The 18,101-nt window shown below is 44.7% G+C and overlaps 1 protein-coding gene across 2 annotated transcripts; it reads right to left on the reverse strand.

Annotated features, from left to right (window-relative positions):
* Window positions 1-2,072: 2,072 nt before the first annotated feature.
* Window positions 2,073-14,022, reverse strand: Rala (Ras-like protein A). 2 transcript variants are annotated; one of them, XM_075681710.1, is made up of 5 exons: window positions 13,852-14,022; window positions 9,077-9,206; window positions 8,121-8,329; window positions 5,163-5,337; window positions 2,073-3,323 (listed from the first exon to the last, which is right to left on the reverse strand). In XM_075681710.1, exons 2-5 carry the CDS (start codon window positions 9,179-9,181, stop codon window positions 3,210-3,212), a joined length of 603 nt encoding a protein of 200 aa, XP_075537825.1. In that variant the 5' UTR covers window positions 9,182-9,206; window positions 13,852-14,022; the 3' UTR covers window positions 2,073-3,209. The 2 variants fall into 2 exon arrangements, with proteins under 2 accessions (XP_075537825.1, XP_075537826.1); XM_075681711.1 differs by lacking the exon at window positions 13,852-14,022 and adding an exon at window positions 13,237-13,383.
* Window positions 14,023-18,101: the final 4,079 nt, after the last annotated feature.

The following is an 18,101-nucleotide window of genomic DNA, read 5'->3' on the forward strand; positions in this document are numbered from 1 at the left end:
ACTAATTGCGATGAGTACAATTCTGTTTAATTCTATACAAAACCTAATCTCATGCAATATTTATTTTTATCCACCAGAAACGTCACAGATTTAATCTCATGCATACTTATGTTTATGCAGTGCACTGCTCACAAGCTATGCTGAAATGCAAACAGCAAATCGGCAGATGCACAGTGTAAGACATCTACGCAGTGATGCCACAAGGACGAAGGTGATGTACTATGCTTGTAAAAGGGAAGAATGGTGACGACAGGTTTATGCACTGAGAAGCACAATGCATATCTAAACGTATTTAAGGATTCCATACCCTTGTGCCACAGTAGCACATGCCCATTTTTGGGCAATTGCCAAAGAATGGGCACACACCCAATCGCACACACATGATAGTCCAATCATACAAAATATAATTGCCAATTAAGCCACTGAATACCATAAGCTCTTCTATCAAGAAGCCTGTATGCTTTAGAGATACCTATCAGTCAACATTATAAGTTTTATATAGTAAATTATTGTTTGATTACACAGCACAATAGTGCGCTCACTGGTACTACTATGTTGGTCTGCATACACGGATAATACAAGCCCACTTGCATGAGCCTGCATTACGTGCACATATAATGGTTGTACATATCCACCAATATATCCGGCGAAATACCAACGTAGCAGCAGCCACATCAAACCGCAGAGGGTTAAGCAAAAAAAAAAGCTCGACATTAAAAATTACGAGGACAACAAAGACCAGACTGGAAAACAGCAAGTGGCCTAACCTTGCCCACCGACAAGTAGTATGGCCAGAACATTAACCCCTAAGTCAACCTCACAGACTTCTGCTTGGCCATAAACATTCCTCTCTCAACCCATTATTGGTGCGAACTACCAATTAATTACTTGCCAACTGGTTCTGTTTGCAAGTGTGGTGCCCGATTTGTCATCTTAGATCACATGTTCTCACATTCAAGCCACTGCTGGCCCCTGATGCACAAGAAAGATTATGGAAACTGAGGGACTCAATATTTAGACAAGTAACAGTCATGTACACCAACAGATGCACAGCAAGTCAACATGTCCAAATTACCACCTAAAGCAAACAAAGTGCACAGAGGCCCCTTTTGTGGTATCCACACACCCCTTAGCTTGCTCAAAGGTCATTCAGGTACCTCACAAATGTTTTTTTAAACATACACACAGACAGACACAATCAAAGATATGCATAAAAAAACATATGTAAACCTATGGACTGACATTACAAAACAGTAAAATGTCACTGCACTTGCATTCCTTACTTTTCTCCCATGCTTCCTCCCTGTTGAGAATATACTTTGCAAGTACTTGAGCTTGTTCAGGTTTCCAATCAGCTGGCAGCTTTTCCATATTGGGTATGCAGGTATACGTGCCATCCTGAATGCATCATAAGGCCCACCTATACTTCAAGTTAATGAAGCTATGCTGGCATTTGAGTAATGTCGATTCATCCCTTCACAGCATTTCCCACGTTCTTAACAATGAATCATACCAGAACAGGTAGCATGCATTCAGCTTGAACTTAACAGCTGCACGGGCCAGGCCGACCTTGACATTTCACATTTTGCTTAAGGCTGCTTCCAGAATTTGTTGTGCAGAGTGGGAATGACTCAAACTAATAAACCCACCTAAAGTCTCTTGTTGCATCTACTATCTATGTTATGCTGCTGTCTTGATTTGTTGTATTAAAAAAAGAAATGGGGAACCCAACAAGGAGTTACATGCTTTAAAATTGTAGCTTTCCGCACATCTGCAGCACCAGAAACATGGGTAGCATCAAAACTGGATGAGCAGTTTCTTTAGCATATGTTACAGATCTTTAGCATATGTTACAGACCATTCCAGCTAAAGTTCAATGCTGTCACATTGAGGTGTTAACACAACACTTTCCAAAAGCATTATGTGCTCTGCTTCGGTGCATTCACTGAAACAAGACATCAAATGAAGCAATCATTTCACTTTAAAAGAAGCTATTGTCATTACACCTTACTATGCAACATTACTGAACATTGTCATTACTGAAAAAGTCCAGAATCGAACTGACGCCAAAGTCTGATGTGTCAATTTTATTCGTCAAATACTGAATGCTGCCAATTGCTGCACTACATGAGCCCACACATGCGCCATACAAGAACACTGATTTAAACTTCATCTCCAAGGAGATATGAAAGCACTGGTTCTTTTGTTTTTTGGCACAGAACAAAAATTTCACAGCAAAGTTATCAAGCACTCCCATGCAATCCAATCCGGATAGGTGTGAACAAAATTTTAGTCATAAGAAAGATGTATACAAACGCACATAGTTTTATGTGTAGTGTCCTTCACAAGGCCATAATTCGAGAGATAAAAAGAAGCCCCGAAATCGGGCGAAACCAATCACAACGCCTGCGGCTACTGCACTGAACACAACAGTGGTGGCACTCCCCTAAACATAAGACGTGCCATTCAATGTATACATGCCTCTGAAGTGTCCACGCACAACGACGCGAGCTAATTAAAAACAGTGCAAAACACAGAAACAAGTACGGCAACAGTGAAGCGCACTCAAATCATTTGGAAAAACTCTCGGCTCAAGTGTTTTGCGAGTCACTGCCGAACTGGCAAAAAAAAAAAAAAAAAAAAAAAAAAAAACACTGCGGCAGTTAGCCAAGTGAGAGGATCTGCTCCACTCCGTGTCCAGCAGTGTGAAAGAAATCTACAGATGCCCAAGGCACAAAAGGCACACACAGCTCTCTGCCAGCACGACGGCATGGCTCGTCGCATGGTGGCCCCACCCTCTTACCCCATTTTGCTTGCCCACAGATTCTGGCCACGAATCTAGCACAGGATGAGTGCAGAAATGTACTGCCGCGAAAAATATTGCTAACACATAAACAGTGGCCAAACAAAGAAACAAATTATCAACAGGAACTGTGCTGTCACTCATCAGCAGGTATTAGTGACTGTACCAAAGGACCACTGCCGTTTTTTTCTGCTTGGCCTCAAAAAAGTGAGGTCACAAGGCTGGAAAACTGGAGACGGCAGTGCCGTTGCGGCAGAGGTGCTGACGACACAACCCGAGGCTTTATAACAGGCATGTCATGTGCAGTCAACAATAAAGCAACAGCTGGAACACTAACTTAAAAAAAAAGAAAAAGAAAAAGAACAACAACGAGAATAGCAGAACGCTGGTGGGCGAGCAGACATGGCTAAAGTATGGTGCACTTCTTCTTGATGGGGCGCGGCTTCTTGCGTGGCCCGTTGCTGACAGCCTTCTCGGTCTTCTTTCGGTTACGAATTTCCCGCATCAGGTCAAAGAAAACCTGCACAGAGTAGCAAAGCGCAGGTCTTGAGAATGCAGCACTAGAGATGGAAAAATTTCATGAAAGTTTGAGGGGCGTGAGAAAAACTAGTTTCTTTCATGTCTCTTTTTTCTCAAAAATATACGAAAATGTAAAAACAGTGCAAAAAAAAAAAGATATGAAAAACCTGACACATTTATTTCTCTAACAATGAAAAGAATATTGTTACATTAGTGCATCACAGAAGTCCCAGCAGAGCTTCCAGGTTCAACATCCACGCACAATTTCACGTGAAGGCTTTGATTTCACATTAAAGTGTAAAGACCGACATTTGTATCAATCTGTGTCGGATTCATTTCCGCTTAACGCGTCAACGCTTCACTATGCAGTGGATGAAGCCTTCCGGACATTGAGGTTCGAGTGCACGTAGAGAAATTTGTACACGCGATCCACTGTGAGCCTGTTGCGTAGCTTGGTGGCTACAGTTCCAAACTCGGACCAGTTTCTTTCACATTACACAGAAGGGGGAATCTACAGTATGCGACAGGCAAGGTTGGCTGAAGCAAATTCCTTGCCACCACGTGGATGGATCCAGGTGCTTCGCAGACTCCCAAACTCCTTCTTTTGACCAAACTTTTATATGTCGGATAGAGTTGGATTGCAACAGAAGAATTCTGCAGGGAAGCCCTGTTTCTTTCTCTCTTTCTTTTTTTCCAATTTTATCCCGGTCGAAAAAAAAATAACTAAAAGATTTGTTTTTCCTGAATGTTTTTTTTTTACCGCTTACATCTCTATGCAGCACACATCATTTGAATTAGCCTTAGTAATTGTTCTGTGAAGATAAACAACAGCCTATTAAATGATAAGTTCCATTCCAGGTAGAAATTCCACTGACAAGAAAGCTGGGATGGTGACTACTGCTTCTTAGATGTTCTGAAGTGAGTGAAAAGACAAAGTGCAGGGAACACCACAACTACAAACACATTCAAAATGCAGGGACCATGTGTACCGATCTGCAGAAGTTATTAAAATGCGCAAAGTGCAATAGAGCTGAAATGTTTCCCCTCTTAGGCACACAGAATGTACCTGAGACATGACCTTGAGTGTTGGAACTATACAGAGCACTCCTCAACTCAAGAACTCAGGGTTAGAAGACAGTTGACCTTTCTTGTTTGCCCCTTTTGCATCAAAAACTTTCTACTAATAGTTGTGAAGCCCTGTCTCCCGCATAAAGTTAAAGAAAGAGTGAAAATTTCGTCCTTGAGTCCAGCTGCACAAGCCGAGTTGAGCCTTCTTTTTATGCAATCTATACACGCTTTCATGGCCAGCTATACAATCTGCAAGTATGCTACTGCGTGTGTGAGCTCTTTCTTCTTCTACTTTTGTCTTTTCCTTCTTTCTTTCAATCACCACAGATATACAATAAAATTTTTGCTGAGCTAGCTGGTGAAACATTGCTAGGCGTATGGCAGGCATGAACAGACCTTCACCTTGTCTACCCTGTCTGTACATGTGTCTATCTGTGTCCATCACCCATTTAGCGGTACTTCTTGCTGGCAGTGACCTGTCTGCTGTCAGTGGGCAGGTAATCGTGACTTACTAGGATGAGAGAATAGGCGGGGAAGGGGGGGGGGGGGGGGGGGGCAAGCACTGCCAGGCTTTTCTCTGGAGTTAGTGTGGGGTGCGTGGAAAAAAAAAACACTGTTCTCTGCAACAAGGCATTGATATAGTTTTGCTGAGTAATGAAGTTGTGGCAGAATAGATTGCTCTCATACTAGCCATGGAATGGACACCTTGTGTCTGAAAAAGGCGAGAGTGTGGGTGTGTGTTAGAAAGAAAACCAGCCTAAACAGGGCTCACCTTGTCGACATTGGTGCGGTTCTTCGCGGAGGTCTCAACGTAGGGCACACCCCACTGGCGTGCCCGCTCCTGAGCTTCCTCGATAGACACCTTGCGGCTGTCCTCCATGTCCGCTTTGTTCCCCACAAGGATGAATGGTATGTTCTCGTCCCCTTTCACCCGCAGAATCTGCTCCCTGCATATGGCATATTCGCATCTTTTAGTGCTCACCGCAGAGTGGTGCATAGGGCCTGACATTGCAAAGCAACACAGAAGCCATGGGAGACTCTGTAGAAAGGGGGCTTCAGAATCATTTTGACTAGGTGTAGTGGAATAGCAAAATTTCCTAGTTGAATACAAATATTTGTGAAAAAAGAAAAGATGACTTTCAGATATAGAATCAAATACTGAATACTTTTCAATTTCTGAATGTGAGAAAGGCTTCTGCACATTTTTCGATACATACAACATTCACAACTGGACGTCTGGTTACTGAGCAACATATAAAGAGAAACAGCCGAAAAATCACCATGTCTGCAGCCCTGTCACAATGATGATATGTGGTGTTCCATGGCGCAAGGGCCAGATATTACCAAAGAGCACCAAAGCGTTGTCACGATGACAGCAAGGAAACCCATGAAGATCACGTCACTAAATACGCAGAGTGATGCGTTTGTTCAAGAAGCAAAGTGCAACACTATAGCACCGCACACATTATTTTCAAAGGGTACAAACATGGCGCGATCGTCCAAGTAAATTGCTTCACCTGAATCGGGAAAACAAATTCATAAGCTCCCAAAGGTAAGGCACACTCTATAAGCTTAAGTTAGCTACTCTATGTATTTGCTCAGCCACAGCAGCAGAATAATTCAAAACAGTCGGCGCTTGCACCTGACTTTCTGTTTGTAGACTTCAGTGTGTGTCGTTATTCGAAGGGAAATGAATGTTCGAAAACTTCAAATAGTGAATTTGGGAATCAAACACAAATTGAACAGCAAGGACTGTTCTATTTCTACAAAAAATGCTGCATATTCGCAGACCTCTAATTCGGATTATCTGCGATTCTGAACATATACGTAATACTTGACGCACAGGTGCCTTCACATTCGGCTCCCACTGCAACCTCGCTGCCATGGTGCAGATCTGTTCTCAGAAGCAGAATGCAATAGCTGCTGAGTCACCACAACAGGTCCCCCAAAGAAAGAGCCGCCTTTCAACTGTAGTGCCGTCTGCCTACTTATGTTGACAGACTGACCTCAATGCGAGTTTCCCTATGGCTCCACCAAACATGTTGTCAGAAGTTCTTGTTCTTAGCGGAATAAGTTGGAACTGCTGTTTAAAAAAGGTTTGTTGAACGACAGACTTGATGGCACCTTCTTTCACAGATTTGTTTACCCAGAGCAATGAAACCGATGCTCAAAAGTGTGCCGTAGCATGCGCGCCAAAACAGCAAAATAATCCAGCATTGTAGCCACCAATGTACATTTTACTCTAAGCTAATCGTGGCACAAAAAAAACTTGAGTGCTTAAAGTATCATCGTGAGATGAGTCTATTTTCGCCCTGGCTAGATTTCTTTTTTAAAGGGGCGGTATTAGCCTCGAACCTTCCCTGCTCAAGTACTACATGTGAAATATAGAAGTGCTCTCACTAGGCCAGTACTGAACCAATCTAAATGAAGTTGTTTGCACTTCAGTAGTTCACATACACATCATTCTTTACATTATTTTTTTACAGGAATTGCTAGAATTCTGAAACAATTCAAGCAACACATGATGCATGAGTCTTCATGACAAAATAGAATGCCTCTCAAAAATGCTCTGGAATATAAGCTGTGAACAGGAGTTTGTACAAGTAAACAAAATAATTTCTTGTAAATCATAAAGTAACTAGTACAGCATATTTGCCTTCTGTCAATGCTAATATAGATGTTGTTTACTGAATTGTGATAATCTGGCTTTGGTGTAAAGGTACAAATTTGTAAACACTTATTTCCCTCTAATTAAGCAATTATTGGCAATATGTCACAAAAGTACAAGAGCACAAAACAAAAATTGCACATGATTCTAGGTACCTTGTATCCCCAACCATTCCTGTCGTTCTACGCATTGTCAACATTGCTAAAAAAGACAATTTCATTGTTTAACGATTCAAGGAATTATAATACTACTTGCACAAATATAATGCAAGCTTTTTCCGAACTTTTCCAGCTCAGAACGCGCCTTGCATATTTGGGTTTGTGACACATATAATCATACATACATACATACATACATACATACATACATACATACATACATACAATCATATATATATATATATATATATATATATATATATATATATATATATATATATATATATATATATATATATATATATATATCTTTTTTTTCGGAAAAACAAAGTCCCCCATTATGTAATGTTTGTGGTCACATTATTTACGCGCAAGTATGGTGCTCATTATCTGCACCCAAATGCTCAAACAAACCACCTTCTGAAAGTTCAGTACATAGAAGTGATGCAAAACTACTAGTACGTCGACTATCGATAGTACAGATAGTTTTTTTAAACAACTGATTGCATTAAAAAGACTATCGATAGCATTACTATAAACAAGACTATTTATAGCACTATGACAGTTCCCTACAAAACTATCAATAGCATAAAAAAAGTTAATATCAACAGTATTACTATCGTGCGCTGCAACAACTCAGAGTGGCATGATCGTTACTGCCGTATGCATAGCTTGTGGCTCGAGACATGCAGGGAAATGTCACCAGGATTATGTTGCAGAGTTTACATCAAGTGATTTTACATTTTTGCTAGTGCAGATGCACTAGAGAAAATACACTATCAATGTCAATAGAGTGCTATCAATTAGCACACTATCGAAAGTGCTATCGATAGTTTCAAGCCAGTAGCATGTGGCTACTAAAGTACCAGTAATTTGTAGCAATGTATGTCAAGAGGCCAAGTACCTGAACTCTGTTGTGGCAGCAAAGTTCTCTGGCTCCTCAATGCTGAAGACACAGAGGAAGCCTTCGCCTGAGCGAAAGTAATTGTCCCGGATGGCAGCATAGTCCTCCTGACCGGCAGTGTCTAGAATGTCGATTTGAACCTCCTCCCCATCAAGGATGACTTTCTTGCGGTACGAGTCTGCCTTGGTTGGCTCATAGTCCTCCACAAACTGCAACACATATTTGATTAGGCATGTTGCCAGTACTTTCATTATATGCTACATACTGGCCTAAATGCTAAACGAATTTCACTGAAAGCTTTCATCTGCAACTGGCAGTTTTATGGTGTTATCCAAGAAGCATTATCACACAAGGTACCAATATCACAGGTTTAGAAACCGACAATCTGTGGGTATTTGAAGGAAAACTTAACATCATGTTCTACTTTGCCATCATTAAACTTGGCATTTAAAATTTCTCCAGTACACGCAAAACCTTTGCAGCCTTACAGCAATGGGCAAGCCCACATCAGCTTCTCGGGTATGACAGTACTCTTTCTCTATTTTGTTCTGCAGAAATCTTAACTCTTTGCCAGCTCTCAGAGAATTTCCCACGAGCAGCACACAGATACTACAGACATCACGGCATAATTTACGACATCAACAGGTGATGACTACATGGGCAAGCAGGGCAAAAAAAAAAAAAAAAAAGAAAGAAAACAAAGTGAGGGTTTTTTTGCTTCAAATTGTAAGCTTCCCGGAATGCACAAAGTGATTACATCTGGCTGCAATGGTAAATGTTTGCTTAAAATGTCTGAAGCTGCTTGAGTCATCTGCCTCAATGGCTATGGAGAGCCAAGGCAGAAAGTGTGCAGAGCAGCAGGAGCTGAAGAGTCACACGAACGGCTTGTGCAATGACCAACAAAGACAACTGCACTTGGTGGTTCACAGAGGGCAGCGCACCACAAAGGCTCCTACCTCGTCATACATAAATTGAAGTGTAAGTGCCGACTTGCCAACGCCTCCGCTGCCCACCATAATGACCTTGTGCAGCGCAGGCTGGGCATTCTTTGTTTTGGACATGGCCCCGTCTTGTCAGAAGCTGATGCTGCATGTGCAAGCAGAGGGGGGCAAGTAAACAAGAGGCAGCGTGCAGGGCGAATATAAAGGACATGTGCTCTATCATTGAAAGGTCAGACTGAAAGCAAATGAAAATATATATATTTATACAAAAATCTCAATGGCCCTGATGCTGAAAGCCATGCACAACATCCCATTGAGTATTGGGTAGAGAGATGTCCCCCCACTCCCTCCCACCAATAAATAAAGACATACTATTACTAGACAAAATGACATTGGCTGGAACTGTACGAGACACCCAATAAGCTTTAGGAGACAATGCAAATATTATGAAGTGCCTCAAGAAAGTACAGACACTTTGCTTGGAAAGATTTGAACAGGCATATGTGACTGTTTCCTCAGTGGCAGACTGACTGACCAGATTTAACATCTCTGAGCTACAATTTGGGTACAATGGGCAACTTAGCATAGGGGATAATTTAAACCATCTAGAGTTTGGTAACGCGCCAAACAAAAACCAGTACAGAAACATTCCTGCACTCTGCCCACATTAAAACGTGACAGCCATAACCAGAATTGGCCTGGTGACTGCACACAGGAACAGAATGTCCCTGCTACTGGGACACCCCGCAGGGGCATATTTGTGTAAACAGTGCTTACACAAACCTGAAGCCACATATGTGTACAGGTAATTTTGAAATTTGTTCATGCCCTCTAATAATGTAACACAGACTTGGCTGTACTATCAGACATAGAAAGTCCAGAATGATCTGCTTCACTCTGAAATATTTTGTTCTAATTTTACAGTGATGCTGTTAAGCTGAGTTTCAAAGTTTTAACAATCAATAATTACAAAATAAAAGTTACCTTGCGTATAGCACACTCAAATAGACAACTTCTTCATGCCGTTTCTCAGCAAGTAATCAGCCGTCTTTTTTTTTTTTTTTGTTCCCCTCAAGTCACATTTTACTGTCTCCATGCTGGAGGTCAGCTACAAATCTGTAGGGATGCGGCGGTGAAAGTTGACAGCACCATTCTGCAATGCAGCTTGTAGAGGAGTCTTGAAGCTGCCAAACAACCAGGGCTTCATAGATGAATCATCACTAACGACAGCCAGTAAACAGGCCTCTAGCACTTTCAAAGGGTGCGAGAACTCTCTTATACAGCTCCACTGTCTGATGTATCAGCTGCTCAGATTGTCACATATCTGCACAGTAATTTTTTTTTCAGCCTCTGCAACCTGCATTCAAGCAGCATTACCTGGTACCCATCTTGGCTGCCATGCTGACTTGCACATCCTGTTGTTATACGTAGCGCTTTGTTACATTTGCTCACAACATTAGCCAGACTCAACATTCACTTCCTGTTTGATTTCCTCATGCTACCAGCGACTGCACTAAAAGGATCTGTAATTCCAGTTGCCTCCCACTGCTGCTGGAAATACTTATTCACCCTGCAACGAACATGAGCACCATTACTAAGGCCTCTGTGATGTTTGTTATGAGCACTTTGAAACAGAAGATTGAATTAATGTATTCTTGATCCCGATCCTCAGGCCTGAAGCCCTGCAACCCTTTCTGATCTGGTGTCATGCTACTGAAAAGTGGAGTTCAAAGGCTAATATACTTACATGCAATACAGAGTCAAAGAAAAGAGTTAATTTTTAAAGTGGTCATGTGCAGAAAATATTTTTAAAACACAGTATTTCTCTACAGTTTCACTATCAGAATATTCTATATTTTATTTTTATTCAGAACGACCTCACCACAGGCCTACAAAGGGGCATACGGTGAGAGGGGCATATGGTACAATTTTAATATGCATAGTTAGTCAAAAGATAAACACAAAACTTGACACACATCATCCTGAACTAAACCAAACTGTGAGCTATCACCTTATCAATGAGGGAATGGCAACTTGAACTGCTGTCATTCAAGTTTCCTTAACTTATTCTTATATATTTCAAGAAGGCAGATGAACGGAACTAGCGACATAGCTATACTTACTTCAATAAGCAGATATCTGCTTATTGCTTTTGCAATATACTGGCAAATATACCAGCTTTTGCAAATATACTGGCCAGCAGCCGATAACTACTATTCAAGCAATGCCTCACGGTCATTACAGACATTGCCAGTATTGAACACAGAACACTATCAATGAGAGAGATGTTTCTGGAGCAAGTGATGGGTTTTAATGGCGCAAGGAGTTTCTGGAGTAAAGTTAAGGTCTAAATATAGTACTGAAGCGTTCCATTCTACAACACATGTTGTTAAGCAATACAAGCTGGCAGATAAGCACTACAAGAGTGCATTGTACAGTGGCTTTACACACAATTATTGTTTGTTTGATAAAGATCAATGCTAGGTTGGGGCTGCAAGTGCTCCAATCATGGCATTTGGCCCACACAATTCAGGTTTATCTAATGTGCACTCGCTTATGCAAACAGCAAACGTGCAGGCAGATGAAAGAGAACAAAAAGCAAGAAACATGGCAACAATTATATCTGCATCACTGATGAAATGGCTAATCCTGCAAGAAGAATAAACAGCAGTAATCAACTGATTAACTGGCCAAGTTCATGGTCATACTGTGACGGTACTCTAGCCACTGCTTTAATGGCTCCAAAATATGGTTCCCTACACACACGGAGATTTGCCTCGAGCAAGGAGATGAAGACTATGCACAAGCGCACATGAAACAATCAATCAAAAAAGGAAAACATTTGGTGACAATGACAAGAGAATTTCGACTGGGCATGCTCATCAAAGAAAAAAATTCTGGATGCTTCAATAAATTTATGGAGAGCTGCTATAATGGACTTGTGGCATTCACCCAATGCACACCAGCTAATGTGCACAAAGTGAGAATGGGTTTGATTTCGATAAAGTTAAACCTCGATCACTGGTTGGAAATACAAGGAACTGCTTTATTCTTGTGCATTAGAGAAGTAGTTGCCTCATGACAACTGCCAATGCCACTAAGCTGTCATTCTGATTTCAGGCCGGATATTATTCAAATACTCATGGCAGCTTCGATGTGGCACAAAATCCAGCAGACTAATGTTTCATATACAGATACCTGCATTATGCAGTGTACAAGGATATGCTGAAGTTACACTGCCTTGAAAAAACAAAAAACAAAAAAAAAGTGGTGGTTCCCCCTAAAGTTAACATCCTTGCAGAAACTCTTCTGGCTTCACTGCAACAAAAAAATGTGAGCCATTGCCATTGACAGGCACGTGAACAGGGAAAGGTGCTGAAATGAGGTGAAAACTGTTCAAATTGTATGGGCAGTCACATTATGGTAGCGGGCTTATTTGCTCCATAAATGTTGCCACCATATAGTGTCACCTATTGTGGCACGTGAACATTAGTTTTGTCAACGTTCATTGCAGATGCTGAACAGCTTTTAAATTACTTTCAATAAGTGTTCACATGCACACAAGTAAATTTCGCTGCTTTTGAAACAGGGTGGGAGGGTGAACTTTGGCTATCAAATATTTAATAGGAAACTCGTACAAGAGGTCTTTCGAGGCTAATGAAATGACCCAGGGCTGCTGCATGAAAGCCAACAAAGAAATCGTGATTTGAGATCTGGAAAGCTATGCTGCACACGGCGACGAGATAGCCAACAATTACCACACAAGTGCATTGTCCAGACGACAGGGCCGTATCAAAAAATGCCGCACATCGCGACTCGACCGGGCTGGCTGCAAATAAAGCGGTGTTGTTGCTTATGTGCAAGACGAGGATCAGCACAGGGTGCATCCTGCAAAGATGTAGTGGCGTTATCGTGGGGGCTGACACACCCCATTGGAATGAAGACAAAAAAAAAATGCAGCTTTGATAAACAGCGCACAGCAGACAGCTCGGATGACACAGCGCGCACCTCGGCACGAATGACAGATCGGCGCTCTCTCGCGGCCAATGACTAAAGCCACGGACTGAGGCGTACTGCTCACGCCTGTCGTGAGAGCCGCGCGCAGTTACTGAAGCGCAGAAATGGGCACACACGCAAGTACTCGGGTGGCGAAGGAATACGCGCGCTACACTGACCTGGCAAAGGCACCTACGGCAAAGGCGGCCGGGGCACGGAGAAACGAGGCTGTGTGACCGCCGACTTTGATAAGCGGACGCAGCAGAATCCGCAAACCGAGTGACAACTGAGCGCCGCTCCGGCAGCCGCGAGTGATCGGACAGGCAAATCCAGGGTAGCCGGTCGCGCGGTAACTTGGATCATCCAAATTGGCACTTTACGCAATCGCTGCACCGGAAACGGGCTTGCCGTGCCGCTGTGTACAGAAAACGTGCTAACAACGCCGTTAGAAACTGGCAATCACGAGCTAGTGACGTGCACCAGCCAGCAGTGCTGGACGGGCGATGCGCGCTTGAAATCGTGCTGAAGCTCAGGCACAGGCGGCTGCTAACGCCAGGGCGTCACAGCAGCAGCAACTACGCCCAGCAACCGCCCTGGGCGACCGCTAGTTTCGTTGCAATAGATGCACCACGGTCGCCGGCCACATTTCGATCAGCCGTGACTCGTGGTTTTGAAGAACGAGGGAAAACCAGAATAAAACCTTTTTTTCCCTTATGCAATCCTCGCGCAGGACAGATCCGATCCGCCTCCAAGAGAAAAAAAAATCCAGCCTAAAATGTCTCAGTGACACATACCTTCGTACTCCTCAGCGGTGCTTGAAATCACAGATGCGTTGACGACGGCAGTAAGCGCATAGTCGGTCAACGGCTTCTTCGGAGGAGTATCAAACTGCCGGCAGATTGAGCGTGTCAAACGACATACCTGTAGCACTTCACGCCATAAGCCATGGACGCTGTAGAAACTATGAATCATGGGAGATTGCTTGCGTTACGATGGTCGACGGCAGGTAGCGCGACGATCGTCAGAGAAAGTATGCGGCGCTGTTGTCGAGGTCGATGTTGAAGGGGAAGCAGATCAAGACGGCTCCATAGCAGATCAGACCATCAGACCACGGTGATCACGGAACCACCACACCACGCTTAGTGGCGACTATGTTTGATCAAAGTATGCTATGGTAGTGGTTAGTTACCGATTTAAAATGTAAAAAGGAGATCCCAGAAAAAGAAAACGGGACAGGCAAGACTGACAGACACAGCGCTGACTTGCAAACAGACTTCATGTCTATGTATGAGGTCAATATCTGAAAATACTGGTTTAAGTATAAACCCCATGCAAGCGATCTTGCACGCGACAGCGACAGGCGACGCGATGGAGATGGCTGTCGCGTTCGCTCGTCGCCTACAAGTTGCACCCCATGCGAGCGATGACTTCGAGCGACGTCTCCCCAGTGTTGCCGGTATGAGGGCAGCAATATAGGCGCCGAAACTAGCGTGACGCGTGCTTTATTAACTTAAGTTGATGTATTTTACTGTAAAAAGCAGCATAAAATATTTCTGAAAGTCTTGCAGTAGGTTCTTATCCTTGCACCTATAAAAATTCAATCGTTTGCTCGTTCCGTGCGACAATCGGAAGTACTGGAGTAATGTACATCCAGTTCCGGCTTTGCGCTATTGGCTAGTCGCTCATAGCACTTCCGGGCGACGAGCGACGAATTCTAGATTTGCAAAACCGAGCGATCGCGCGACAAGACCGAGCGATCTGCTCAAGCGACGGCCTGATCCGTCGCGCGAACCCGTCGCTCGTCGCTGTCGCGCACAAAATCGCGCTAATGGGGTTTAGCCTTTAAGCATCGCTGAAGAGCATATAAAGGTGGCTGGGATCAAGTTCGCTCTTGGTCTTATTGGGAATATATTTGTATATTAAATATGTTGCATACCCAAGTACACCAGACTAAGCAGATACATCGAACACAACAACGTCTATACTCTCAACATGATTGGCTTCCGTGCTGGCCTCTCGTCGCAGGACGCCATGAGGATGATCAAACATCATATCATCGATGACAGTACCAGGGACACCAGGGCCCTGCTCGGACTCGACCTCGAGAAGGCGTTTGACAAAAAAAAAAAAACGTTCAGCACGAATAAATCCTGGGCTCCGTCGCGGACTTCTAGCTGGGCCCCAGACTGTATAACTACGTCCGATCATTCCTGACAAGGAGAAAAGTGAAACTGTGGATCGGCGATTTTGTCTCCGGCGAGGTGCTCCTGGGCCCGCGGGGCACGCCGCAAGGCTCGGTCGTTTCGCCCGCTCTCTTCAACTGCATGGTCGGCCTCCCGAGGAAGCTGGCCCAAGTTGCAGGTACCAAACACACCACCTACGCCGGCGACATCACGATCTGGTGCACCGGCGGTAGCGAAGGGCAAGTGGAAAGCGCCGTGCAAGCTAGAAGCCGTACGTATAGACGTTACGGAGCAACTAGTACCTAATACGCACCAGACTCAGGTGCTCCCCGACCAAATCCGAGCTTTTGCTTTGAAGAAAGAGGGTGCAGACCTAAGGGCTGGAAACCGGTCTCCGAAAGTGACATTCACCTGTTCACTCGGAGTGGCGACCCGATATCGAAGGTCGACACCATCAGAGTTCTAGGGTATGTCATCGAATTGGGTGGCGGCAACGGCACTGCGTTGCGCGAAATCCTTGCAAGGACCGACAACACTTTTCGCCCCGTGCGAAGGCTCACGAACAGACATCGTGGCCTCAAGGAGGACAATTTGATTCGGCTCATCAACGCCTTTGTGCTGTGTTACTTCACCTACACGGTGGCCATGCACAACTGGCTCAGAGCCGAACGGGACAAGCTCAATGCACTCATTAGAAAATTCGTCAAGAGAGCCCTTGTGCTGCCCTTCAGAACGCTTACCGAGGACCTCCTCCGGCTCGGCGTACACAACACCACGGAGGAGATAGCCGAGGCTCAGGAACGGACTCAACTAACTCAGCTGTTCACCACACCGGCGGGCAGGCGGATCCTCGAGGAGATCGGACTCGACCCCACCAAGAACTTGGCTAACAACACCCAAATCCCCAGAGAAAGTGCAGAGAGGCTCGTCGTCGCCCCGTTGCCCCGCAACGTTCATCCCGTGCACAACGCAGGTCGTCGCAAGGCAAGAGCGTCGACGATACTAAAGCCAACATACAAGGAGAAGATTGAAGCAAGCTTCGTGGACGCCGCCGCATACCGAAAGGGCAAGGCTTTTGCGGTTTCCGTCGTGGACACGCTGGGCAAAGTCGTCAACTGTGTCTCGGTCCGGACGACGGACCCCGAGGTGGCCGAGCAAGTGGACACTGCACTCGCCATGCAAGACGGTCGGAGAGACAGGGTGTATAGCGATTCGACAGCGGCCGGCAGGGCATTCCAGAAAGGCCGGGTAGCCCGGCAGGTAGCTCAAATTCTGGAAGGCGCCAAACACGGCGACAACTCCACACACTCCATCCTTTGTTTCCCTGCCCACGTCGGGGCGATCGAGGAGGTTCCTTTGAGCCTCAACGAGTCTGCCCACGAGGCTGCGCGTGCCTTTACCGCGATGCCCTCGGATCGGGCGACTCTCTCCCCGGACACAGAGCCGCTCCCATCACGCACAATGAAATTACTAAATTCTTTTACTTAGAGAGAAGTGTTTTCCCGCCGCCTCATTCCAAGCTAAGCAGGCGGCGGGCGGTCAGGCTCAGACTCCTGCAAAGTATTCTCCTACCCGAATCCGGCGTCCATTAACAGCATATATCCTGACATTTACCCGTATTGTTCTTGCGTGGCCTGTGGTGAGGCTGCTACTTTGTCTCACATGCTCTGGGAGTGCGGGTCGTTGTGCTCGAAGTTCACCAAGGAAGAATGGGACGCGCTCCGGCGAAGTCCCGTCTTTGAGGACCAAATCCTGGCCGTCCAGCGCGCCCGCGATCGGGCCGGCAGGCTAGACCTGTCAGTCCCGTTGTGGGATTAGCCGGGTGCGCGTTTTAGCGCGTTTTGCTAGACTCTATAATGTTGGCGTGCATATATATATATATATATATATATATATATATATATATATATATATATATATATATATATATATATCAGCAGCAGCAGCAGCCTCGCTACGCCTACTGCAGGGCAAAGGCCTCTCCCATACTTCAACTACCCCGGTCATGTGCTAATTGTGGCCATGTTGTCCCTGCAAACTGAATCTCATCCGCCCACCTAACTTTCTGCCGCCTCCTGCTACGCTTCCCTTCTCTTGGAATCCAATCCGTAAACCTTAATGACCTGCTGTAATGCAGTGATTTGGGCTTGTTGGTATGACATCGTGAGGCTTATAGCGCGTGAAAACACGAGGACGAAAGGAAGACGTGACACTTGTGTGTGTCATGTCTTTATTTCGTCCTCGTCTTTTCACGCGCTGTAATCCTCAATGACCATCGGTTATCTTCCCTCCTCATTACATACCCTGCCCCTCCATGCCCATTTCTTGATTTCAACTAAGACGTCATTAACTCGCGTTTGTTCCCTCACCCAATCTGCTCTCTTCTTATCCCTTAACGTAACACCCATAATTATTCTTTCCATAGCTACTTGTGTCGTCCTCAATTTAAGCGGAACCCTTTTCGTAAGCCTCCAGGTTTCTGCCCCGTAGGTGAGTACTGGCAAGACACAGCTGTTATACACTTTTCTCTTGAGGGATAATGGCAACCTGCTGTTCATGATCTGAGAATGCCTGCCAAACGCACGCCAGCCCATTCTTATTCTTCTGATTATTTCAGTCTCATGATCCGGATCCGCGGTCACTGTCTGACCTAAGTAGTATTCCCTTACCCCTTCCAGTGCCTCGCTACCTATCGTAAACTGCTGTTCTCTTCCGAGACTGTTAAACATTACTTTAGTTTTCTGCAGATTAAGTTTTAGACCCACCCTTCTGCTTTGCCTGTCCACGTCCGTGAGCATGCATTGCAATTGGTCCCCTGAATTACTATAAGCAAGGCAATATCATCAACGTATCGCAAGTTA

This window comes from Dermacentor variabilis, chromosome 2 (assembly GCF_050947875.1).
Source record: "Dermacentor variabilis isolate Ectoservices chromosome 2, ASM5094787v1, whole genome shotgun sequence".
Classification (NCBI taxonomy): Eukaryota; Metazoa; Arthropoda; class Arachnida; order Ixodida; family Ixodidae; genus Dermacentor; species Dermacentor variabilis.